Below are 26,642 nucleotides of genomic sequence, written 5' to 3'. Positions count from 1 at the left end.
ACTTTGTGATCCCAATGTCATGAATATGTTTACTTTCACTCCAAATAAGAGTATTTTAATTGTGCGCTTATCAAGTTGAGTATTTTCACAAGAGTTCTCGCTTTTAAAGTGCTCAGTAAGCGCCCTAGAACTCAAAGCATACCAAAAAAAATGTAATGACTGAAAAGCAGGGCCATGCAGTCTTTTTGAGGGGCAGGTGCTCAAACAAAGAAATGGGCGCCTCAATCGAGATAAACTGTTTTAAGACACCAGTTATTACACAGAATATATATTAACAAAATGAATTAATGAAAATGAATGACAGTAACAATAATAAGACAGATGTTATTTTATTATGAAATGAATGGGGCACATCGAGCACTTCGGGCAAAATGGGCAGGCGCTGGGAACCGTCCCCCTCCCCGCAGGAAAGGTTAGAAACGTGATTTCAGTAACAGATAAAATAACCGCACAAGCAATCCGGGACTTGTGTACGTGTGTGCGTGTTTTGTTTTTTATCGAACATATATAATCGATTTGTGACACGATGACATTTCTGTTTTATCTTATTGTGACATTTTTATAGAGCTTCAATGGTATTTTTTAATCGGCACTGGTGTTCATCTAGCTGCTTCGTATAGCCTAGTAACCTGAAAATTAATGTGGATTAAAATGCACATATGCGAATAATTACAAATACAAATGCATGACTTTCCTCGGCAATTCTACGTCGACATCAACAGTGACCTGCATCTAAGGCATACAGCGTAAAGCCGAACAAACAATGGGGAAATGTGGAGGTCCAGACTGTTCCATCATTCATTAGGGTACCTTCAGTTCGTCGATTTATTCAAAAGCGGAAATTTCCTCACCCATATATTAGTTTGTCTAGTTTAAAACGCACAAGACATTTATACAAATACATTAAATAGATTCGTTGTCTTTGTGACAAAAGAAAGTTTCGACTTCGATACTAGTTGAGACATTTTTCGTTCCCCTCCCCGCAGAGGCTGCAGGTGTTTAGTTGGTTTGCTCCATCGCCCTGCTCTTTTTCTTCCTGGATTGAGGCAGGTTTCGGAGTGAAGCAGCCGATTGGATTCCGTGGACGTTGCAGTGCTGGACAGAAATAATTGAAAGAAAAAAAAATAAGCGAACAGCTTTGAAAATAGAACAAACTAACTGAGCAACTGAAACAAAATAGCACTGTAAAATAAAGAAGCAAAAACGACAAAATTGTTTTCAGAAGGAATGAGAACAGTGGCAGGTTTAAGATAGCTAATATCTGGGCTGATTAGCTAGGTAGCTGTGACCGAAGCAGATCTGGTTGCGGGCAAGGTGCTCAACAAGAGGAACTGCAGGTCAGTAAATTTGATGTCCGTGATAGATGATATTTTCTGTGACTTTTAAATGTCCTTGATGATTTGATTACATTTTTTGTTTTACATCACTTTTAGTTCTCGTGCTAAAAGACAATACAAAAATGTAATTTTGTTCAATCAAGACTTATTTTAATAGAGGAAGAGAGAACGCTAGCCAACGTGCTGTTGTATTCTAAATGTTCCTTTAGCCGGTTAGCTGAAAAAAATTATGAATGCGCCGAAACTACCTCTTTGTCCCATCACTATTGTAATTACATCTTGCTTTTTAAATCTGACAGTCATGCTTCATTATAAATTGATCCATTTTATTTAGTCTTGCACATGCCATGGGCGCTTTGGAGGGTGGTCTTCAGCATATGTTTATGTTGGTACACCCTAGGCAACCACATGAAATAAGTTCTATACACTGTAGGGAGTCGGCGTCGCCGTCTGTTGCAGTTGCGCATTCAAATTCCCCACCATCACAAAACTGTTAAATTGCCCCAGAGGACAGGATTTGTATGCTTATTACTTTTATCTTTCTTATTTCCTGCAGGAAGACCGAATCCCCTTGAGCACAGATGGATAATTACCTCTAATATATTTAAACCAATGTGGTTCAGCACAGGATCTCCTGGCCCATTTCACTGTCCATGCCAGTAAAACGGCAGTCTTAATAATATTTAACCAAAGAAATACATTTACAGGGTGCTGTAGTACAATAGCATAGTTGCATCTAAATATCTTATTGGAACTTAAAATTACTTACGTTATAATTTGGTTCTATTTGGTCTTTATTCCCGCAAATGGCTTGTTGTCTGAAGGACGAGCTCCTGTGTTCAATTTGCCTGAGTATTTACCAAGACCCAGTAAGTTTCGGGTGCGAGCATTACTTCTGTCGAAAGTGTATCACGGAACACTGGAGCCGACAGGAGCACCACGGCGTCCGCGACTGCCCAGAGTGCCGCCGAACCTTTGCCGACCCGTTGCTCTCTCCCAGCCTGAAGCTGTCTAACATCGTGGAGAGATACTCCGCTTTCCCGTTGGACGCCATCCTTAACGCACAGCGGAGCCCCTACCCCTGCAAGGACCACGAGAAGGTGAAGCTCTTCTGCCTGAGCGACAAGAGCCTCGTGTGCTTCTTCTGTGACGAACCCGCGCTGCATGAGCAGCACCAGGTCACCACGGTGGACGAGGCCTTCGAAGAAATACAGGTGGGCCTCCCTCTTTGCCTGCTCCTCTGTGCTAATCCGCGACAACCCAAATCGTTCTTTTGCTGATAACGTTAATCCAAGTTTTTTGCCTGTGGGACAAGAAATTGGTGCTGCTTTGCCATTATCAGTGAATTACAGTAACCTCGTATGCGACCCAGAGAATTCCCAATTTACCATGCATTGCCATGCATCTATACAAAAATGATATATGGAGCAGTTCTGTTGAAACGTATTGGTGTCCTAAATTATGCATTTTCACGTGGTCGATTATATCAACCAACATAACTATATGAATTTTGTCTAGGTTAAAAATGGTTGAGGTAGGCTAATATGTGTGTGAACATGTAAATGTTACTATTGTAGAGACGTGGGGAGAAACAGCATGTTTGTTTTGACGACAAAGCTGTGATTCATTTGTACAGCACATTGAGTCAGGTGTAAACAGGGCAAGGGATGCGGAGAGGATAAGAGATGAGCTTGAGAGAGAGAGAGTGTGTGTGTGTGTGTGTGTGTGTGTGTGTGTATGTTTGTGTCTGCGCGCGAATAAGTGTCCTTTCAGCTAGGCTACATGAGAACTCAACTGCTTAGGAGAAAACAGTAAACGTTTGTTTTAGTATTTTACTTATGTTTTTTATGTTTGATCCTGAGTTGTCTTTCGTGGGTGACAAACATAAATGTCCCAAACATCCTGATTGCAAGCGCGGTGATAAGGATCACCGGCATCTGAACAGGCTCTGCATTTAGAACCTGTTTAGAAGAGAAACAGTAAGCGTTTTCCCGTTGGCCTGAAAGAAAGAATTCTTCCATTATTGCCAATGGGCTTCCACACCATACATACTGTTGCCACCGAGAGTTTCCCTCTATGGAGTCCATAGTTCTATTTTTCTCGTATTTCTAGGAGGTTTGAAGCCTTACACGGATTAGTTTTGCTTTCACTCACTTGTCTGTCTGCTGCCTTGTATCTGGCCAGTCGCTGATGTAATCACAGTTGTAGATGGGGTGAGCAGGCCAGAAACTCTGCATGCTGTGAGTGTGAACAGCTTCAGAGGTTTAACCTCACTGCTGTGTTAATTGGTGCTGGTGTTACATTTATCAGACAGTTTGGTTGGAGAGACTTCACTAATGTGTGCTGTGCGCACTTTAGGGCTCAAAGAGATGTCGGGCGTGGTTCTGGTTTACGTCAGTCCTGGTTTTCCCATTACCGCTTTCCCTGTGCCGTAAACCCGTGGCATAATTATCACTCAAGTCGGTGTCAGGACTTGATTTAATTTGCCGTAAACCGTCACCCTTGCCACGCAGCTCGAGGGGACATGGTCGCTGTGGTTATTTTTTCTACCGAGTGAACGTGTCGCTCATGTGATGCTGGATACCGCTAGCAAGGTGCGCGGGTGGTCCTGCCTACCGAAAACCCACCTTACCTGGGCGGTACTGCTAGGAGTTATGGCCGCCCCGTGTGGTCCAGTCTCGATTCAGTTCCAGCCGTGGGGCTCATCCATGCAGTGGTACAGTGTCTTAACGGGATGAGCCACCCAGCAGCCCCGCAGCACAGGAAGTGGAGATCAGTGGAAGTAATTTCCCTGGGCGTTCCACTGTTGCTCTCATGTGCAGATGAAAGTGGTTCCCCTATGAAGAAAAGCTCCTTCTGTGGGATTGAATGGGCAGGCCTGTGTATTATTGTGTAAAGTGAATTGGGCTTACCGGTGCACTTCTGTGCCAAATGTCTGGGTGTGCTGTTGGCGAAAGGAAATGGGTGTAAAGATTTACTTAATAATATATACATATTTTGATTCATTTTTTAAACCTTTCCTGTGAGCGTGTTTCTTTTAGAATTCCATGTGATTATATTGTGGTTGGGTTTCAATCCTTATGAAAACCTGTGGAATGCAGTATGTCTTCAGTCAGCACATTCAAAGAGAAAGGTGTTCCCTAATGGAACTATAGTTCCCCCTCCCTTCATCCTTTTAGCTCTTTTGACTAAATAAAGCTCAGGAAAATGGAGGAGGGGGGGCGATGTGCTTTCCTACAGGACTGGAACTGAAACTGGCACAAGTCTGAAATGTTTGATTGCGTTAGGCTAACAATGCGATAGGGCGATCCATTGGAGTCAGTTATTTTTTACAGGAAAGATGTTTAAGAAGGGGTCTTCCCTGGCGATGTTCTGGCAGATTTCTTTGGTCTTACGCTGCTAGTGAAGAATGCGATTCACATGTGCAGAACTACATTTCCCTTCAGTTCTGGCGATATATTTCTTGCACAGTGTTTTTAAGTTCATCGGTCACTGAAGTGGATGTTGCAATTGAGGTTGTCATAATTGAGCATCTGCTCAGATTCTGTCACGCAGGTTAACCGCCCTCCCGTGTCTCGGTTGAAGGCTGTTCTGGCCGTGGCCGCTAGCCTGCAGGGCTGGTCCACCCCACTGTGACCACGGTGACACGTCAGTGGGCGGGGCTTTTTTTCTGCAGCTCTTTTTATTTCATGTCTCAAGATGAAACTCAGACAGTAAGCTGTCCCAGAAACAATTAAGCGAGAAGACGGCTCGAGTTTTACATGGCTTGATTTGAATGGAACTGAGAACTAATTTGGTTCATAACGCGCTGGTCCAGGGACATTTAATTTGCCGTGACAAAAAAGATTACACAACATGGAGCCCTGAGCTGAAGTCGTTTCTGTTGGAGAATATTTGGAAAAGGGGATGGATGTTTGTTCTGCATGGCCGAAAAAAATGCTTGCAATGTAAGCGCGTGCCGAGTGAATACAATAACATCTGAATTTAAAAGATCCTATAAAAGCCACAGACGCATACACGCTCCTCAGAGAAAATGAGTGATCTCCCAAAACACAGGAGTGGCCCTGCGAAGACCGCACACAGTTTGGAGTGTTTGTGTATGTACGCCTGCGTGGTGTCTGGGGGGGGGGGGGGGGAGGGGGGGGGCTTTTTTCCCACTGGGAGCAGAGTCTGTCTGAACCTCCTCCCCATGCCAATGGTCCATTGTGACCCCTTAGTTTTGAAGTTGCGTACAGTTGAACTGTAACACGGGCCGCGAGGAGAAGATGAATTATTATGAGAAAATGTCTCCCCCCGGCGTACATTTACAGTCTGGGTCCATGCGTTTTACTGATCACCGTTTGCATTGACATTGCATTTATTCATTTGGCAAAAGGGGTGGAAAGAACGTCCCATGCAAATGTCGAACGGGTCAGGTAGCAATGCTGCAGTGGTTTTGTGCGCTGCGCTCGCCCGCTACGCTACTGAACAAACTGAGCTATGAAGGGCACTAATGGCAGAGCTGGGGCTCTGAACGTGACTCGATATTATAGGACAGCGGTGAAATAGGATCTTGCGTAAACTGCCTCAGAGCTGAAGGTTCTTGAGTTCTAAGGCCGGTACGCATAGCTGCGGTCTGATATACATTTACGGGAGTGGGCGGAGTCAAAGGGCGGTCACTTCGCACTCGCGATGGGCCGTGATCCCTAAAGTGCGGTCTTAATGGGCAGAGATCAGAGACTGACGCGCGCCACTTAAAGGGCTTATGTAACCGCGTCTACTGCACCCAGCAGCTCCCACAGTGCACTGGGGCCCGCGGAACAGCTGGCGAGCGCGATCGCAGATCAGCCACGGGCGCTCAGGGCAGCGCGCGGCACACTCTGTGCAGCGAGCGCTCACCGAAACGCAGCCCGTAATGGGACAGGCTGCTCTGAATAAAGTAATACTGCGACAGTCGCTGCGCGGCGCTGGAGCAAACACCGCAGGCACCCTCGTAGAATACTGCAGGAACGAGCACCACGGCAACCGGTCACTATGGTACTGGAACAAATACCACAGCAATACACTGTTCTCTCACAAGATGTTGGATACAAAGAACTGACCTTAATGGCCAGTAGTGATGTAATGATGTGGATTATGAGGACGGGCGGGGTGCGTGTATGTGTGTGTTTGTGTATGTTCAGGGGGAAAGTGGGGGTGGACACGTGTGTGTGTGGGCTGCGGGAGGGGTTTTAACAGGGGGAAGGATGAGGAGGCAGCTGTGCCCGCGCTCGTGACCGCGATCTGCGCGGTCCGGTTGCCACTGGGAACAGGAGTGGGAGTGCTTGAGGTCATTACAGAAGAAGCTTCTGCTGTGGTTGGCGCCCCGAGCTGGGAAGCCACTGCGCTGTTCTGCAGACTCTCTGCGACCTCAGCGCGACCACAACATGTCCACGGCGTGACATCACCAGGTCCCTGCTGAAGAATCATTGCTTGGTCCTGCTTCACAGACTAAAGCTCACCCTGTTTGTGTTGGTTTTCTTCTGAAACTTGTTGACGCTTGAAAATGGCTGATTGCTTTGGAGCAGTCCACCAAGCCTTTCAACTGAGGAAATACAGCAGCGTCACTGTGAGCTGTCAGCACTATGTAAAGTAAAATCAGCCCATTTTCTTGGAGTTTAGCCTACTGAGCATTTAAGGTGTATTTTGTTGGGACAGCCCACTGCGCAGAGGAGACTCCCACTAACATCTCACTGCCTGTGATGGACAGCAAGCCTCAACGCTGTGACTAGCTCTCTCAGTCCTCCACTCAGGTCTCTGAGAATTTCTCAGCTTTGCTGATTGGCTCGGTCGAAACAGGAAGGCCATTGGCTGACACACATTTTCGGCACGCACGTTACATTTGCCGAATGTCCTTTTGGAAGCGTTAGGGGCATTTCTGCGTCTCCCTTCCTTTCCTGCTCTGGGGAAATTAGAATCGGGAGTATCTTTTGAAACGGCAGGTGAACTTTCGGGGCAGCTAAGCTTCTGTGTCTGCTCTGCAGGTGATAGGATGAGAAGGGATTCCTTTCAATGCAGAATTTAAATACATGAGATTTAACAGCACTGCGACTACAGTACGCTTTATAACTGCACAGAATACAGAAGAGGGCTGATGTAGGGCGGTCATGTATTTCTCTGGTCCTAAACGGATGGGCACGCGAGCACCACTCTCCGTCAGTGAGGGGAACAGAGGAGTGCTCTGCTGGAGAAGCGGCTCCTGTTCTGCACGCCCTGTTCGGTGCCCCCCCGTCTGCATAACCAGCACTGCAGCTGTGAGTCACTCACCATCAGCTGCGCCTTCAACCGCGAACGATGGAACGGTTCAGGAAAATCATTCCAATTCAAAGGAGTGAGTCAACACCAGAATGTCAAACGATTGGCAACAGACATCATTTGGATCACCAAGTGATCTTTTGGAGCGCGTATTCATCAGCCGTACTTATCATCTCTTTCTCTCCTTCACACTCTCTTTCTCTCTTTCTTTTTCCCCTCTCTGCTTTACTTGTTTCTCTCCCATTTGAAGTCCCCGATTCTACGTATGTCTCGTGTCCCCACTGAGTGATCTGTACTCACGCAGAAAGCATTGCAGCTGAGCCCATGCACTTTTCTAATGTACTCAAATGCACTCACCTCAAGGGCCAGTCTTTGCCAACAGCTCTTACAGAGCAGCCTCATTTCTCACTGACAGCCGCTAATAAACCTGTAGGCAACTTAAAAGTAATTAAGTGGGCTTGAAAAAGCCAACTTCCTGTACTCCTTATTAGTTCTTCTTACTCTTATTACTCTTATTCTCTTATCAGTTTTCTGCACGTTGCTCCTCCTGTACGCTGTGCGTAGCTTGTGCTTTTTGTGTCAATAGCTCAAATATTATTTGTTATATTGAAAAATTACCCATTGATTAACGTTGGTGGAACGCTCAGAATGTGAGCGACACGTCACAATCGGCCGCTGCTGCTGCCACAGTTACAGACTGTCTCTCCTGCAAAGCTTCTAACGGACAAAATCTCTGGCAAGGTGAATAATGTTGATGCAAGTTTAACCCAATTTAATATTAGTTCATTTTCTGTTAGTTATACGTGTATTTCTGCATTCAACATTATGTTCATTCTTGCAAGATACACTATATGGCCAAAAGTATGTGGACACTTGACATCCAGCATTTCGTTCAAAATTATGGGTTGGTCCACCCTTTTCTGCTATAACAACCTCCATTCTTCGGGGAAGGCTTTATACTAGATGTTGGAGCATTGCAGGGATTTGCTTCCATTCCGCCAGAAGAGCATTAGTGAGGTCAGGCACTGATTGGGCGATTAGGCCTGGCTTGGCTTTCTAATTGATCCCAAAGGTGTTGGATGGGGTTGAATTCAGGGCTGTATGCAGGCCAGTCAAGTTCTTCAACACCGCTCTCAACAAAACAGTTTCTATATGGACCTCACTGTGTGCCCGGGGGAAAGGGCCTTCCCAAAACTGTTGGGGAAGCACAGAATCATCTAGAATGTGATTGTATGCGGTAGCATTAAGATTTGCCTTCACTGGAACTAAGGTGCTCAGCCCAAACCATAAAAAACAGCCCCAGACTGAGGGGTGTCCAGATACTTTTGGTCATATGGTGTATTTACAAAAGTCTGTTCATATTTATAACAGAGCTAGATGTGTTTTCATTTAATTTAGGCTGCTTGGTTAACATTAGTCTATTTACTCCTTCTACTAGTCAAGCCAACTTCAAGTTTGTACTCAAACTTTCCCTTCTAGGATTGCTGCATTATGCCACAGTTGCACTCCAAGAACCTGTTTGACATCAAAGGATTATGGGATACAATTGTAGTCAGTGAAGGAGCGGAGCATAAACAAGAGTGTGCACGTGCGTGCGAAAAAAGGAGCTGCTGGAGACAGTGTTATTGCACAAGGACAGACGCCCAGGGAAGCTGCCTGTGATTGGCTTCACTGTCCAGCTCATCCATCAACTTTGCATTTCATAAAAAGCCATTTGCATATCCTCTGTTTGTTATTGCTTTTTACCTCAGCATAACAATCGGGCATTGCCAAAACAAGCCGGTTAATATTTGCTATCGTTTAATGCACATTAGGGATATTAATACATTGCTGAAGCCCGTGGATGTTATTGGATAACCTTGGTAGTTTTGATGGATGTTATTTAGAGATGTTGGTCTGGCCTGGTGTGAAATGAGCTGCCTCGTCTCTGGGGCTCCGTAGTTGCTGGTCTGCGGCTGTGCTCCGGGTGATAAATCGGCCCGTGCCTCTCGGCCTCCCCGCTTATCTGAGGTCGTTATTTTTGCAGTCTGTGGATTATTGAGAACAGACTTTTTTTTGCGAGTTCTCTTATTTCCCTAGAACTTTATACTGTTGCGTAAGCACAACCGCAGGGAATTTTTATAAAAGGGAAACATTTCCAGCCCCATACACAAAATGCACCTTAAATTATGTATTGCATGGGGTTTGTATCCGTGCATATTACATGTTGCTTTCCCATGTTTTGTGGTGGTCTTAATGATGGTGAAACAGCATTGGACAAACATTGACACACCTCCTCCTGAGTAAAAGAATATGCGCATTTGTAAAATGCTGTGTGTGTGTGTGTGTGTGTGTGTGTGTGTGTGCATGCGTGCGTTTGTGTGCGTGTGCCTGTGTGTGAGAGAGAGAGAAAGAACGCGATTGAAGACGTACGCTCCGTTTATTGCTAAAGGGCATGAGAAAAATATTGCGTGCATATTGAAGCATGGAACGAAAGGGAGGGAGAAACAAACAGGCGTCAAGAAGACACAAACCCAGGGACACAGGCGGTAATTAGCAGATCAGCGCTCTGTATTTTCCTCCAGCACGCAGTTAAAAGTTTGCCTTCTGCCTCCGCCTCACAAAGGAGAGCGTTTATTGCCTATTTTCTGCAGCGGTGAAAAATGTTATCTCGGGCAGCGCTAAAGGTTGTGCCCACCGCTGCGCCGTTTTAATTATATTCAGGCGGGTTGTGCGGGTCAGGCTCTAACTTATTCTTATGGGTGCAATATCTTAAATGCGCCGCATTTATTCTTGAGCTGTATTGTTGCCGTCGTGCAGGACGCGCTGTAAATGAATAATAACCCAGCACTGGCCCTTGCTGGGCTGCAAGGCCTGCCGTCTGAAGTTTCTCCTAAGGCCCTTGTGTTTACTGTGTTGAAGCGATGCGTTTTTGTCTTTTGTTGTTGGGTCAGTCAGGACAGAAGCTGCCCTGTAGCCTTGGCGTGGGTTGATGCTGAAGTCATCGGATCCCTGTGAAGGGCTAATCGGTTGGTTAATTATTAATTGGCTTATTAAAATGCCTGAGTTTTAGTGCTGGCCTACAGGATCTCACTCCTCATTGTCATCGTCTCCTCCTTCAGTGTTGTTTCTTCTTGGCTGCCTTTGTGTTAAGTGAAATGCGCGCACCCTTTCTGAGCAGGTTTCAGTCATCGAGCTTCCCCTAAGAACAATAGCATGAAAGACCTGAAGTGGCTTTTCAGGGCCTTTTGGAGCACACAGCTGCGGTAAGGTGGGGGTTTTTCTTAATTGGCCAAATTGCTGCCCCCGGCGCTGGTGTCTGGAGTTGCTCAAACGGGGAAGGGGCAGACCAGTTTTCCTGGCTGACGTTTAGGACTGCGACTGGGAGAAACACTTAGAAAGGTTAGGACTTTGAGGCAAGATTCTGCAGCGTGCCCAGTGAGATCCTGAGGACGGGAAACAGGGCTCTCGTAGAGGGAGTGGCTTCTTCAGCCACACGGAGGAACTCGTACTGTACTCTCGTACGCTTTTCCAACTTGTGTTTCCTCCATTTCTCGTGTTGATTCCAGGCTGTTTCCACATTTTGACCAACATACGTACTATTTCAGATTTTTTTTTTTTAGACCTTCCATGGCCGTTGAGTTCAATACTGTTTGTTTCCATTGCCTCATTGTATATGTATCTCAGGGTAAGTATGTTTACTTGAATACAGCAGACATCTGGGGGCAGTGTGTCATAGTACAGAAAATTGGAGAGTTTAGTGTCTTTCATGGTCTCTTGTTTTTGCTTTTTTGGTGGGGGGGGGGGGGGGGGGGTTTGGTGATATATTTCTGAGACTACATTTCATTGGTTGCTACAGGCTGGCAAAGTCAGCAGTGCTGCAGAGTGGTTAGTTGTGCACTCCTGTATAATGCACATGCATCTCACAGGCATGTGTGTGTCACAGAGCATGCGGGTGTCTTAGAGCACACACACACGCTTTAAGAGATGGGAGGGGAACGGGGCAAAGATATGGACCCTCCACCCACCCAGTCCAGTCCTGAGGCAACATACAGTCCACCACCCACCCCCTGCCCGTCAGGGCACCAGCTTGTAAGCTCATTCCTTACTTAGCTTTTTTTTAATTTGGCAACAGCAGCTTTGGTAGCCAGCCAGGAATCCAGACACTGTCCAGAAGGGCGGTCAAACCCCTTTAACCACTGGCTCTCATTTCCACATTTCTCGGCCAGTCCCTTTGCCCCCTGCTCACTGTACTCAAGCAATTATCTCAGACAAGGAGAAGATTACTTGTTTCCTGGTTCTCAGTAGGCAAATGCAGAGAGCTTGGTAATCATTAAAAAAAGCATGTTATTCATTTCCATCTGAATCTTTAACACACAAAACCAGACTGCTGCTGTTCACTGTCATCCAGACAGTTTAAGAACAGCGCCATGTGATTTGATTTGAAAATGCATTGATTTAAATGCAAAGCAAATATGTGAAGTGAACTGTCAGCCCATTCATAGTACACTCATCACTGCATATTTAAATTTGACAGAGTGCGTTGCTGTCGCACTGCTGTGTTTTATTTAAGCCCCTAGACGTGCAGTGTCATGCCTATGGGGGATTGCAGTTCCAGCCTCTGAATACCTGTTCCCTTCCTCTTCAAAGGCAAGCCATGTTAAAGTACCACCGTTGCCATGGAAACGCATCAGCTAAATTGTATGTATGTGTACATTTAGAAAAATTGAAGTCAAAGGTGGATACAACAAATGTGGAATGCAGGGAAGCAGATAAATATTGCTTTTAATGGTTCATGACATTATTTGCAAAATTTCTAACCTGTAGCGTTGGTTGTTTTTAAAGCAACTTCCTTTTTAATTCAAGAAAATAAATAATCGTTACGTTTGGTTCCAGTTGAGTCAGAATTTTGTTAAGAAATATATAGGGAAATATAAATAGTGCATGCTCCTTTTGTCCTCTGCCCCCTCTCAATCTCATTGGCTCCCAAGTTCATTTCAAGATGACCACCAGCTATCCCCCAGCCATGCCATGCTAGCTCTGAAACACACGTGCTGCTCATTAAGGGGATTTAGCCTAGATTATAAAATTGTGTAGGAGGGCCCACACATGGATGTAATCATGTTTAATTATCAATGGGGCAGGATCTGGTGATGTGGGGGGTGGGGCTGGGGTGTGGGTGTGCATGTGCACATGTATCACACTCATCTATCTCTGCCTCTCTCCCTGTGGGTAGGAAAACTTTTTGTTTGACTATGAAAAGGGCAACAGAAAAAATGTTAAATGTACACACACACATGGTTAACTTGATGTTAGTGTGTTTGATGGTGTTCAATTGCCATCAAATCCGGTGTCTGTTTTTCATTGGTGCTCAGTCACCATCAAAGCCACAGTCTGCTTTTCATTGGTGCTCAGTCACCATCAGACCCTCTGGCTGTTTTTCATTAGTGCTCAGTCACCATCAGACCCTCTGGCTGTTTTTCATTGGCTCTCTCCGTGCTCCCTCCGTCACAGCAGGGCTTCCTATTGAACCTCAGCCTGGTTCTCACAACTGAAAATGTCACACCTTATAAATTAACAGCCATGGAATTAAACTGCCCTTTTTAAGTTTCTGCAGGGCTAGTCTGAAGGTAGGGTGAGTACAGAGCATTGCAGGGGTTCCAAACAAGCTACTGAGACAAGTGTCTTCAAAGAAGCTTATGGCTCAGATACATTTATCAGTTAGTGGGGCAAGTTTTGCCCATTTAATTTGGTCCTATGCAAAGCCAATCAACAGCATTTTGAAAAATATAATAGTGGATCATAGCTGACATATGATCCACCCTAATGTAGCCTGATCTTTGTTGAGCTTTGCTATAGCCTGTAAGAAACATGTATATTAAAACATGAGTAATGTTAAAAGTTAAGTCATTGATTTTTTAAACCGGACAACTGCCCTGCGTTTTTGTAGAAACATTTGCATTTTCAGAACGTGGCTGAGACCTGGGTCTCTGTGCCAGCAGCCATGTTAGCCACTCTCTAATTTGAGTTTGGCAGGTTGAGGCAGCTGTTAGAGGCTACTGTGCCTTCTTTGGTCCCATCACCAAACCAAACCACACCGCACCGCACCGCAACGCAACGCAACGCAACGCAACGCAACACCAGGACATTCAGCCCAACCCTGCTTGTCATTTCCTTATTTTAATGCTCTTATTACCTATAGACTCGATAGTTTCTAACACCGTATCAAGCCTAGTCTTGAAAATCCCCTGAGTTTCTGCCTCTACTACGCGACCTGGCAGGCTATTCCACACACTGACCGCTCTCTGTGTGAAAATAATTCTTCCTAACGTCTTCCTGACTCCTTGTGAGAGTCTATTCTTGATGCCGTTGAGCAGAGCTCAGGTGTTGCCATACAGAACCGCAAACAGGGTTGTCCCGTGTTCACATTAGACTTCTTTTTTTTTTTTCTTCTGAGTGGTACTTTCCTGAAGGTGCCGAACCGCTTTCAGAGCAACACATGCTTTGCTTCATTACACTCTTTTAAAATGTTTTTAATTGGGCAAAGCACCATCATTTTTTAGTTATTTAGTTTTTTTTTTCTCAATTTTTTTGGAGGAGAGTGGGAAGTTTGCCCTCCTTTAACATTTTATCGCTGTTCAGGAGCGCCCAGAGGCTTATCACAGTGCAGAAAGCGTGACGGCTAAGAGTCAAACCCCTGTCTGCGCGCGCGGATTTGATAGGCTGGGAGTCAGCCGCACGGTCTCTCCTCGAAAGCTTTTCCTGTCCTTCGCCATGTTTGTTGTCCTTTTTTGGCTTACAGATTCAAAATAAATTTTATAAACCCTTCTATGTGGTATGAAGTCATTTAAAGTGTGAGGAGTTCTCTTATAATCTCATATTGCAGGATAAGCTGTTGGATGCTGGTCCGTTAAAACGTTAAATTTGGGGGGGGGGGGGGGGTGTTTCTGCCTGTTTGACGTTGATATGGCATGCTGTTTTAATCTCAGCCACGCTCTTTTTAATGTCTGGCTTATGTAAGCAATTCAATCAAATGCCAATTCCCCGCCCCCCCCCCCCCCCCCCCCCACTAATTTATGTGACGTCATGTCTGATTAATGTGCTGCATAATCAGGATACTGCGTATTCTCCGCGTGTGAAATATTTATTTTATACAAATGATATTTTTTTCAGTGTGGAGATTGCGCATGTGAATTAAGACATGAAAAAATCTATTTTATAAATACTGTATTTAGTCACTAGAGTGGATTAATTAAGATTTTTTTGTGGCCTCTTTATGTTCAAGAGAACAAAGTGGATCAAAGCCTTTTTCCCCGATTCGGTTGGTTAAATATTTTAGATGGTGAAGCGTGAATCTGAAAATACAGTACTCCTTAAAGGCCACCATGCATTAAGCCGTTAAAACCTTCAGAAGGTATTTCCATTTCAATAGAGAGTGGGTGTAAGATGGCCGTCTGGAGTTAATGTTTGTGCCTCCCTCCGCTGTCACACCTGGAGAGAGACGCTGTGCACGCTGTTCCCTGTGGAGCCTCCTCTCACTACCACGCTGCTTGTGAACAGGAGGTCCAGGTGACCCCGCGTGATACAGAGTTTTGGGAATGCCGGTATGAGATATGGGAATGGCGAATTACGTGCTGCACCCACGTGTCCGCGTTCACTCCACCGTTTGGATTCCCGCCCGGTGTGCAGAGTCTCGATGAGGTTTAGTTTGTTACCATGCCGGCCGGGTCGTTATGTAAATTAGTCCGGCGGGATTTAAACCCAGAATCCCACCATCCCAACATCTGCGCCGGTTTACCGCTCCCACTCATGGCCGCCGGCCTCTTCTGACCTCTCTGATCCGCGTCGCCGCGTCCGCCTTTCATCTGCTGTCAGGTCGGAGGCAGAAGGCGAAAGTCACGCTCGGGTCACCGCTGAGGTAACTCTGGGCTTAGTATCGGGGTCGGTTAGGTCAGTGACTCGGAAAGATAAGTCAGTGAGAAATCGCCTGGATTTGCAGGCGGAATCACAATAGGAGAACGTGCCATTTTATTTTATCCCCAGTTTGTGCCCAGTCCTGATTTTAGCATTTATGTCTGAGCGTTCGATGGAATGAAATGGCCAAAACGAATGTCTGCCATGGATCAGAAAAGAATGTGAATTTTAAGGGATCGTTAGCAGTTGCGCCACTCTGTAGCCTTATCCTGCCTCCTGGCCACAGCTACACAGGGCCGTGCTTGGACAGTACATGAGCGGGAGGTGACCTATAGAGTCCAGATTTCTTCTGGAAGTATTTTCCGGTGGACCTGTAGGGGGCACTCCTGCTTCTAGACAAAGTGCAGTTGAGCGAGTTTCCCCAGAGTGTTGATGGGACACTGCGCTGTGGGAGGTGACATCCTTTGTGTGAGTTGTTGAGAGAGTGTTTATTGAGTGTCAAATTAGTAAAACTGGCCTTCTAATCGTCCTACAGTTTAACTGACAGGAACACGCTTCTCAGTGAAGTCTGTGAAATTCATGTCGGTGGTGCCAGACTGTTCAGAGTTTTTTTCCCTGAGGGATTTTTCTTAACGTGTTTTGGGGTCTCAGCAGTATGGTCTCTGTTGTCTGGGGGTAATCCTGTTAGGGCCCCGCTCTATAATCCTGGCTGCTGAGACGCAGCTTTAATCCCACCACTGCCCCCTGCAGACAGCGCTCAATTAGAGAGGTTCTCACAGGCAGGCTTCCTGTCTTTTTAACTAGCCCCAGCCCCATCCCACTCCAATGCGCTTGCCTCGTGCTTCTAGACAGTGAGTGCTGGTGACAGAGGCAGTCATGACCCAGTGACGTTGGAATCCATGATGTTAATGAAGCCAGTGTGTGGGCAGGCATGAGTGTGTGTATATGGTGGAGGTGTGTGTGTCTGTGCGTGTGTGTGTATGGTGGAGGTGCGTGTGGGTCGGCCTGTATTCTGCTCTTGCTCCTGTGTATTCTGCCCTTCCTCACAGCGTGTCAGGAGCTCAGTGGAGTGAAAGCCTGCCCTTGCTGTTGTGTGCTGATCGATACCGGTATCACACTGACTCCTGTAATCCTTCGCAGTGACACTGCAGCAGGGGGCTGTAAACGTGACGTCATCGCCTACGATTCTCCTGTGGCCCGATTTTCAGCCTCCATCTCCATCCTGAGGAGAATCATGACACCGATGCGAAACAGATCAAGCCACAAGTACCAATCTGTAACATCAGGGTGAAGCTCGTGTGGGTGGATGTATTGAGCTTGCCGGTGGAACTTTTGCCAATAAAGTTTTTCATTTTTTAAAAACACAAATATTATAATTTAGTGTTATGCTCTCTAGACTTTCAGTGTAAACCTGATTTAAGGATATATTATTATTACGCAAAATCTAAAACTCTGCTAAGGATGTAACTGCTTTAACTGAGGGTTTTCTGTGGCTTCGCGCAGTCGGTAGGAGCAGTGTCTTCAAGTCGTGACGTACCATTCGGTGGCTGGGATGTAAAAAAAAATAAAATAAACGGGGATACACTTCAGTGAGGGTGTGAGGAAGCGAAACCGCTCGCCTACCTGTAGGAATCATCGTCCGATCGGCGACATCGACACTAGCGCTCCCGGAGGAAAGTTGGCGCGGGGCACGCGTGTGCTCTCTATGTAGCGTAAAAGGCATAAGGCTTTGACTGAGCGCGTGCGGTTGCGCTGGGTGGAGCATCAGCTGAGCCGGGGATCGGTCTGCGGGTCCCTGCTGGTCCGTGGGAATCTCCCCCTTTCACGGCTGTCAGCCGGCGGCTTTTCTGACGCTTGAGCATTTGTTCCGTTGTCTGGACGATGCCGTTTGCTGCATCCCTCCATGGGCGCCGCGGCGGGGCGGTAATGGCTCCTGGCCGGCGGCGCAGCCGGCAGCTGAGCGGGGTACGTCCTGGAGACGGGGCTGCTCCAAACCTGCAGGAGCGCGTACGCTCCCGAAGAGGCAGGCGCAGATTCCGCACTTCGGACTGGGGTTGAACGCGCGGCCCTGCAGCCAGCGGGAAGCCGGCAGGCACCATGCGCATTCTGCGGTTTAGAATCGCCTGGCTGCAGACTCCGCCCCTGCCCCAGTGCATCTTGGGAAAGGGTCAGGGCTGAGATGGACTGGGGCGTGCGCAGGGGTTACAGCTGGTTGCCGTTTTACATATTGACAGGATATTTGGAGTCAACTGGGAGATTTTGCCTGTGTAGATACAAGCGTGCACACACAAACTCACACTCACACTCTCACACACACACTCACTCTCACACACACACACACAGACACACGTGTACACACTCACTCTCACACACACACACAATATGCACGCACATACACAAGCACTAAGCAGATTTACTGAAATGTTGGTTTTTATGGTGTTTTTTTAGCTGACTCGGCACTAATGCCTCCTCTCTTTCCTGAAAGCCACTAAGGGCTCATTAAGGGCTCACACCAATCAAAGGGTGATAAAAGTGAGCGGTTCATAACGGCCGGAGCCGATGGCCATCACGCTACACGGCGGCTTCAGCTCCGCCCACATCCAAATGGCCCCTATGGGGGGGGGGGGGGGGGAGTTCTGCTCCTCTTCGCACGGACTGGCGTCCTGAACATGTGACTCAGCGCTGACACCGGCCGGTCCCGAGACGCGGTCGCGTTGTCGCATGTTTACTGTCGTTCTTTAGAATGTGAGGCGGCAACAAACAGTAATCACATTAATGAAAACTCTGTTATGAAGATAAAGAAGGTTGAAGAGTCGGAGTAATCCTTGCGCTGAGCTTGCTGATTTGTCTCTGGGTGTTTCATAAAGCCTTTTTGGACATTAATATTCCTCATAAAAAAGCTGAATATTATGACTAAAGGGGTAATGACTACAGACTTCATTGAGAGCACTTTTTCTGGAAGTGTATGTGTTAGGACAGCATGTTTTAAGTACAAAAATCAAGCAGCTTTCACCCTCGACTGATCTTTTGAGTCTTTTGAGGTCGATGATGACAACTAATTTATATGAAAATGGCGGTTAAATGAGACAGGGCTTCTGTTTGCGACAGACTTGAGTAAAGCTTCAGGCACATTGCTGACGCACAGACTGTGACTAAGAGATAAAGATGACACAAGAGATCTTAATTTTTAGCTGTGACTATAAATATTAATTTATGCATTCATTCAACTTCTGAGATACAATTAGCGTGGGAATGTGTTAAAAATGGTTAGTGTACTGACGTTAATGCTAATAAGTAACCTACGTTACATTGCATAAAAATCAGGAAGCATGGTGTGATTCTCACCCTCCCGTTTGGGCAGAGAAGATGGAAAAAAGAAATGTGTATATCCGCGAAGCATATAAATATGCATGCGCATGAACATCACCTGGGTCTCCTAGCAACAATACAAGTCACACTTATTTTTGATACTTATGAGAGTTTGTCCCAGTTCTCCAATCCATGTTTCTCAACAGAGTCTTCATGGATACACTTGTTAATGAATTAAAAAGTTAGAATAAACGAATAAAAGTTCAATCGAGTTGCTCTGAGAATAACGTAGGCTATATCCTCCCTGGATTTTGAGGACTTGAAGTTCAGGACCAGATCTGCTTTTGTTGAGGAAATCGTGTCAGTGCTTTTGTACAGTGAGCCTTAAAGAACAGCATTTTATCTTGGGAAGTTGCTGAAATAGTTTTGTTTTGCTTGAGTTCATACAGTACATTACTTATTAAACTGTGACTGAGCTGGGAGCATCACTGAAATGCATTCTGAATATGAATTGTATCGTCTTGGAGCAGCATTGATGACTGGTGCAAAATAGACTGAAAACAAAGTGGCCCGGTTCTGCTTCAGGTTCTGGTTCAGATGAGGGTGTAGAGAGGTGGCCTGGTTCAGGTTCTGGTTCTGATGTGGGTGTAGAGAGGTGGCCTGGTTCTGGTTCTGGTTCTGATGTGGGTGTAGAGAGACGGTTTGTTTCAGGTTCCGGTTATGATTTTTAATTGGTTTTTATCTAAGACTCTTCATTCTCTCATTCCTTTTGCTGAAAGGAAATTGATATTACTTTTCTGCAGGGTGTACACAGTACTGAAGGGTGCTTGTGTCTAATCATTATACTCCTATGTGTGTTCTGTAGAGGGAGATGAAGGAACAGCTGGCCAGCCTCCAGGACAGTGAGGTGGGACACACAGAAGCCTTGCAGCTGCTCCAGAGACAACTCACAGAGACCAAGGTAAGAGCTGGCCCCTCCCATATCATACTACCCATAGATACCTGGATAAGAGCTGGCCCCTCCCACATTGTAATTCTCACAGGCATAGCTCATACAGTTGCACCCTACATCAAGCTGCTCACAGACCCCCAAGATATCATGAAAAGAGTCAGGAGATGCACGCCCTCCACCCCAAACAGCACTATTTCCTTAGTCTTGTTGTGGCAGACCCTATGGGCCTAAATGGCACATACTCAGAACATGGGCTGAATAAAGGCTGGCAGGTGAAGGGCCCAAGACAATATTTTCCCCCTAGTTCACGGACCATTAGGGCCTCCCTCTTCCAGGGCCTGGGACAACGTACCCAGTTCAGCCCCCCCTCCCCCCCCCCTCGACGGTGGCTGTGGTAAATGGTAACATGCAGCCCTCAGTGCAAACAGAGGCACTCTGTAAACCCCCCTCCTTCCTGCTGGACTCTGGACTGCATCCCAAACTGAACAGCACAGAAGCAGCTGAGACCATGGGTTTCACTCTACAGCATAGATAATGGGAGCAGGTGAACATTTAAACTTTGCTCTTTATGGAGTACATGCCAAGGGGTTAAATGAAAGGGGGGAGGGTGTTTCTACTGTTTGCAGATGATAATACAAATACCCAGGGCATGATAAGTGCACAGGAAGTCCACACCAGCCAGACCCCTCCTTCTAGCTCCTCCCTCTCTCTGAGACTGCACTTCCTGGTTACGTCTGCTCTCTGTTCTGGCTGCTTCATGGGAGAATAAGCTTCCTACAGCAGAGACATTGGCTATGTTCTGATGCAGTCTGAAGATCCACCTCTTGACCTCAGCTCCTTCACCCTGACTCTCTCTAGCACTTGCACCCAGCCCTACAACCTGATTACGTGTAGGTTTGTAGAACTTACTTTAATGTCCAATAGGGTTGTTGACCAGTTGTCAATCAAGTCTGCAATTCTTGCGCTTGATGTCTCTCTTGGGAGTAGACTTTCACCCCTGAAATTACTGCATTCCTGCTTTATAACGGCACTACTAAAAGTTAGATTCATGCTCCTGACAATTTAGTCAGGAAGAACCTCACTCATGTTTAATATGAATAGAATATATGCACCAGCCTTCATCCTCTCAGCCGCTTGTCATATAAAAATGGACAGGTTCTTGTCCTCTGTCAATCAAGGAGGCAGCATGTTAAGTCTTCCTGTCATTTTAGCTTTACCTTGAAACAGTGTTCACAGCTGTTTTCATGCTTCCCAAGCTCCCATAGTTCAATGCAGTCTGTGTGTATCGTGTCGGAGATGTCTGTGAAACTCTGAATGCGTTTTGTACAATGCAAAATCAACAGACCGGATTTGTGAACATTAGTTTTCTATATGAAGAAAAATAATCAAGTTAGATAAATTACTACTACAGTAAACATAACGGCATACATTTCAAAAAATGGGGTGAATTTTCTGAGGTGTTTGGGTGTAGTCTTATTAGTAAATAGCAAATTTACTCTTAATTCTTAAGCTTTTTCTGCACATACCGATTAATGCATTAATTTGTAGAACTGTATATTATGTATTTTATAACGTCCACAACTGAGACGTTAGGGGACCGGCGCTGTCCATTGAAGCTGACTGACTCTGACAGCACTGACACTGCAGAAACACCTTTAGAAACACAGAGGCTGTGGCCCTGGTTAGGCAGGACTATCAGCGCTGTGTTGAGACTGAGAGGATGTGGGGATATTTGTGTTTAGCAGTCAGAGTGTTTAGTTGAGGAAAGCCGGCTCTGCTATATCACGTCGGAGTAAAAGCTTTTAGAGGCTGTCATCTTCTGAAATGACACAATTCAGAGGCCTCCCAGTCTAGTTCCTTTCCTCTTTTCACCTACTCCCCCCCCCCCCCCCCAACTGAACTTGTGTGGTGTAATTGTGTAGCATAGTTGGGTGTGGGTGTGATCTGTGTGTAGTGTAGTTGGGTGTGGCCATTGTCTGTATCACAATATATTGGGGCATTTAAAGTGGTTGAAATTGTTTGCCATGAAGGAACTTCACAAATATCCCTACAGTTCTGTGTGCAATGACTCTCCACAGCTCTGTGTGTAAAGGGTCTCTACAGTTCTGTGTGTAAAGGGTCTCTACAGTTCTGTGTGTAAAGACTCTACACAGTTCTGTGTGCAAAGACTCTACACAGTTCTGTGTGTAAAGGGTTTCTACAGTTTTGTGCGTAAAGGGTCTCTACAGTTCTGTGTGTAAAGGGTCTCTACAGTTCTGTGTGTAAAGGGTCTCTACAGTTCTGTGTGTAAAGACTCTGCACAGTTCCGTGTGTAAAGACTCTGCACAGTTCTGTGTGTAAAGGGTCTCTACAGTTCTGTGCGTAAACACTCCACAGTTCTGTGCGTGATGACTCTCTACGGTTCTGTGTTATAGCTCTCTTGCCAACTCCTGTCACTCTGCATCATAATTACCCCTCTGAGCCATGGCCCCAACCTGACCCCACCCCACCACTCCAACGCACCCCACCTTGCAGATCAGTGTCTGGGTGTCATCCCCTCAGCCTGGGACTCGGGCGCCATGGGGATACAACATGCGTTGGTCAGCCTCACTCCTCTCTCCCCCCCCCCCCCCGCCCCCCCGCAGCTGTCGGCGAAGAGCCTGCGGGCGACGATTGGCGAGGCGTTCGAGCGGCTGCACCGCTTCCTGCGGGAGCGGCAGAAGAGCATGCTGGAGGAGCTGGAGGCGGACACGGTGCGCACGCTCGCCGACATCGAGCACAAGATCCAGCGCTACAGCCAGCAGCTGCGCGACGTCAAGGAGGGCATCCAGATCCTGCAGGAGCGCCTCAACGAGTCCGGTCGCCATGACTTCCTGGAGGGCGTCGCCCTCACCTCCGAGAGGTACCGTGGGGCGGGGCCGGGCGGGACAGAAGCGTTGGGTGTGGCAGAGCAGCGTGCAGGGTTAGGGTTTGGGTTACAGTTAAATGGTGTGGGTGTGAATAATAAAGGCCTATGCATGCAGAGGGTGCTGCTCACTCACTGTTACTTTACCCTCAGAATAAAAGGGAAAATTCATGAGACCAACCTCACCTATGAAGACTTCCCCACCTCCAAGTACATGGGACCCCTGCAGTACAATATCTGGAAGTCTCTGTTCCAGGACATAACCCCAGGTACCGTGTGCCCTCGAGCGGCTTGCAGTTTACTGGATCACTGGCGCAGCAGAGGCTGCAGATCCAAGTTCCAGCAGTTATCACACACACACCGGAGTAGGCCTCATATCCAGATCTGGCCCACATTTTCTTTTCTCCCTGGTAATTAACTGAACAATTAGTGCTACTGATTGGCTAGACTATCTTCACACCTGACTCCCAAGGAAAGGGAAGGTAGAAAACCAGCACTTCAAGGCCCTTGAGGACCGTGATTTGAGTAACAGGGCTTTAAATTTTATAATGAAAGGGCCTGGTTTTCCCTAATTTCCTCAGTGTCTGTGGGGTCAGAGCTTCAGAGGATATATACTTAAACTTTACCTTTGCACATATATTCAGAAGTTCACACCACAGATGTTTCATGTCCTCTCCTCAGTCTCAGAAGCTCAGATTTTTGTCCGAAGGCTGGATGAGAGTTTCTCAGCCCTTCATGAATATAAAATAGTAGCGATGTGCTTTGGAGGATGGGGTGTATGAGCTCGTTGGTAGCGGTAGAGCGGCCGCCCCGCGCCTGACCCCGCCTCGGTCTCCCCCCCTCAGTGCCTGCCTCCCTGACGCTGGACCCGCTGACGGCCCACCAGCGCCTCATCCTGTCGGACGACTGCACCATCGTGGCGTACGGGAACCTGCACCCGCAGCCGCTGCAGGACTCGCCGCGCCGCTTCGACGTGGAGGTGTCGGTGCTGGGGGCCGAGGGCTTCGGCGGCGGCGTGCACTACTGGGAGGTGATGGTGTCGGAGAAGACCCAGTGGATGATGGGCGTGGCCAGCGAGACGGTGGCCCGCAAGGGCAGCATCCAGATCCAGCCCGGCCGCGGCTTCTACTGCATCGTCATGCACGACGGCAACCAGTACAGCGCCTGCACCGAGCCCTGGACCCGCCTCAACGTCAAGAGCAAGCTGGAGAAGGTGGGCGTGTACCTGGACTACCCCCGAGGCCTGCTGGTCTTCTACAATGCCGATGACATGTCCTGGCTGTACACCTACAGGGAGCGCTTCCCCGCCAGGCTCTACCCCTACTTCAGCCCGGGACAGAGCCATGCCAACGGAAAGAACGTTCAGCCCCTGAGGATCAACACCGTGCGCCTATAGAGACCCCCGGGAACGCCCGCCACTCAGGGGCTGAGCGGCGTTCCCCTACGCAAAGAAACGACGACGGGAAAGGCAGTAGATGGGACTCAGGTGTGGGAGAGGCTGGGTGAGGTGCATTGTGGGAGCTGGCTCTGTTTAATGTCTGTGTGAGGGATCGGGGTGCTCATTGCACTGTGTGCTTTTAACCGTCCTGGTGTGTGAATGCTGTGCTGGCCTGACCCGCACACCCATCTCGGCCTTAGCTGGCACCTGAACATCACCCCAGTGTGCTAAGGCCGACCCCCGACATCTGTCACTCACTCATGCATCCTCTGTCCTCCTCAATCATCCCACTTTACATGCTGGTCTTTTTCTGTGTGTGGAAGGGGTGTTGGCAGGTTTGTGGTTCAGTACATGTTGGATTCACTGCTCTTGGCTTGCTGGTCCAGTTTGTGTTTATCCTTCAGGAACTGCGCGATGTGACATACCTTCCTGCTGCCGTCTCCTGTTCAGGCATCTAGCTGTTGGGACCATGGACTCCTGCTCTGGATGTTTGTGAATCAGGCTTTATGCTTTTGTCATCGGGCTTGATTTTTCTTTTGTGATATACCCTTTTTTTAATGATTCTTTAAACTTAATTTGCTGAACATACGGTATTTTTGCATTTTAGTTTGTGTTTAATGACTGTTCTCCCAGTTCGGATTGGCCAATTGCATACAGTCACCTGCATGTCGCCCTGTGGCCGATTCAGGAGTGCACACAAGCGCTCTCTCTCTTCTCCAAAGCGCTTCATGTTGCCAGCTGCTTCTTTTCACACCGCAGCCCACACGTCAATACACAGACACGAGTCGGAGAAAGGCACTTCATCCACAGCTTTAGCAAGCAGACCCCTGGGGGTCCGCCAGAGGGGTCGCTAGAGAGCGATGGGAGCACAAATCCCAGCTGACTGAACCCTTGCTCACCCTGGGCGATGCGTTGGCCCTGCAGGGATACTGGCTGCTCTGCTCAGCATTCAATCCCAAACCCATCCATACTCTTGAACAGCACTTTATCAGGGTGAAACACCCACCGTTAGTCCCTCCCCCTTTCATGTGTGGTGGAGTTAATGGCCCCGTCCACCTCATTAATAATGTTACAGTGTCTGGGTGTGATGAGCTCAGGAGGCAGCAGCTGATGTTACTGCACCTTCCATTGTTAAAGCTCATTTATAAACAGGTATGGCAGACTTCCACAGCCTTTCTGCCTGGACAGAGTAACACCAAGCCTCAAAAGCAGGTAGAGCAATTATGCGATGGCATTTGGACAGATCAAAGTGGCTCCTGAATTTCCACTGGAAGATATCATTATTTTCAGGAAAAGTATCTACTGGAAGCTCTGCTCAGAGAATGCAGTTCTGACATGTCTGTGCCTCTCTGTACAATCTCTTAGTCTCTTCCGCCACCTACAGCAGCGCGAGCATTTTGATCTGCTGTGTCATTACGTGGCCGTGTATATTTTCCAGTGTTCTTCGTCTGTTTATTTCTTATTACGGAAATCTTTACAGTGTGCTTTCAATCTCTTTACTGAGGCAAAGCCCTTCCAGACTGAAAAACCGAATCATTTCTTCATTAGTTTCTCAATCTGTAAGTGCTACCATTTTGATTGTTTCCGAACAGTTGAAAACTCTGGACAGTTTTTGCTGGAAGAATCTCAGGTGGTCTCAGAATTCTGGTGGATGTTTGCTTGGACGTGTTGAAACCTGCCTTCGAACATGCCAAATGAATCCACCTGAAGACCGGCAGCCATCGCTGTAGTGTTTGTTCTGGGAGTGGAGTTTAGGGTCTGGAAATTGGGTGGTGTGGTGGAGGGGGGCTGTTCCGTGAGCTGCCGTCTGTCCCACAATCCCCTGTGGTTTTCACCCCATGATGTCCTGTCCTATACATTGTGCAGTGTCCCATTCTGGTCTCATGTCCATCCTGAAACTTCTGTCATTCTGTCGACAGCATCAATTGGGGTTGGTGATGATGGTGAATGGTGTTGGAGGTGGTGGCGGTGGTGGTGATGGTGGTAATGACAGAGACTGTGTTTGTGGATGTGCTGTTGTGAGAATGCTATCTGTTGTGATGTTACAGTTATGAGAAAAGATTAATGGCCAAATAAAATAATGCCTCCACTGACCTGTGTTTGGTGTTTGTTTAGGAAACCTGTCTATCTCACATGTGGATACACACAGTATTTATTGCTTACATTTAAACATAGAAAAATAAGAAAACCTGAATTCCTTCCTTAAATGTGTAAACAAAACACTTCCATACTACGCATACTCTACCAGAACTCCAACATCGCAAACATACTGAGCGCCCTTCCAAACAGAGACCGCTCCATCCGAAATGTTATCAGTTTAATTCACCACCTGGTATGTCTACAGCAGTGTCAGAGGTTTTACATACAGCTCCAAACCGCACACATATTTGAATAAAATGACCGAGGTCAGCAAAGGCATCCTGTGTCCAGCAGTGGTCATCTCGGCGGGATCAGTTCCTCCTGCATTTCTGTACGTTTACCTGTGTCTGATAGCTGGGCGTCTGTGACAACTTACTGTATTTTGTTCCCAGGATCGCCCATTTCCCCCGCAGCGTG

At 47.2% G+C, this 26,642-nt stretch overlaps 1 protein-coding gene across 1 annotated transcript; it reads left to right on the top strand.

The window, feature by feature from the left end:
• Positions 1 to 1,046: 1,046 nt before the first annotated feature.
• LOC118211940 (E3 ubiquitin-protein ligase TRIM62-like) lies at positions 1,047 to 26,179 on the top strand. Its single transcript, XM_035389529.1, has 6 exons — positions 1,047 to 1,337; positions 1,894 to 2,551; positions 19,678 to 19,773; positions 22,389 to 22,645; positions 22,802 to 22,917; positions 23,494 to 26,179. Exons 2-6 carry the CDS (start codon positions 2,144 to 2,146, stop codon positions 24,042 to 24,044), a joined length of 1,428 nt encoding a protein of 475 aa, XP_035245420.1. The 5' UTR covers positions 1,047 to 1,337; positions 1,894 to 2,143; the 3' UTR covers positions 24,045 to 26,179.
• The last annotated feature ends 463 nt before the right edge of the window (positions 26,180 to 26,642 follow it).

Source organism: Anguilla anguilla, chromosome 13 (assembly GCF_013347855.1).
Source record: "Anguilla anguilla isolate fAngAng1 chromosome 13, fAngAng1.pri, whole genome shotgun sequence".
NCBI classification, from domain to species: domain Eukaryota; kingdom Metazoa; phylum Chordata; class Actinopteri; order Anguilliformes; family Anguillidae; genus Anguilla; species Anguilla anguilla.
The sequence above is the reverse complement of the archived record's forward strand: the minus strand, read 5'-3'. Positions and strand labels throughout refer to the sequence as shown.

Coding starts and splice junctions, on each gene's coding strand:
- LOC118211940 (XM_035389529.1), top strand. CDS start 2,144: ATGGCTTGTTGTCTGAAGGACGAGCTCCTGTGTTCAATTTGCCTGAGT. Junction 19,774..22,388: donor GACAACTCACAGAGACCAAG/GTAAGAGCTGGC, acceptor GCCCCCCCGCAG/CTGTCGGCGAAGAGCCTGCG. Junction 22,918..23,493: donor GTTCCAGGACATAACCCCAG/GTACCGTGTGCC, acceptor TCCCCCCCTCAG/TGCCTGCCTCCCTGACGCTG.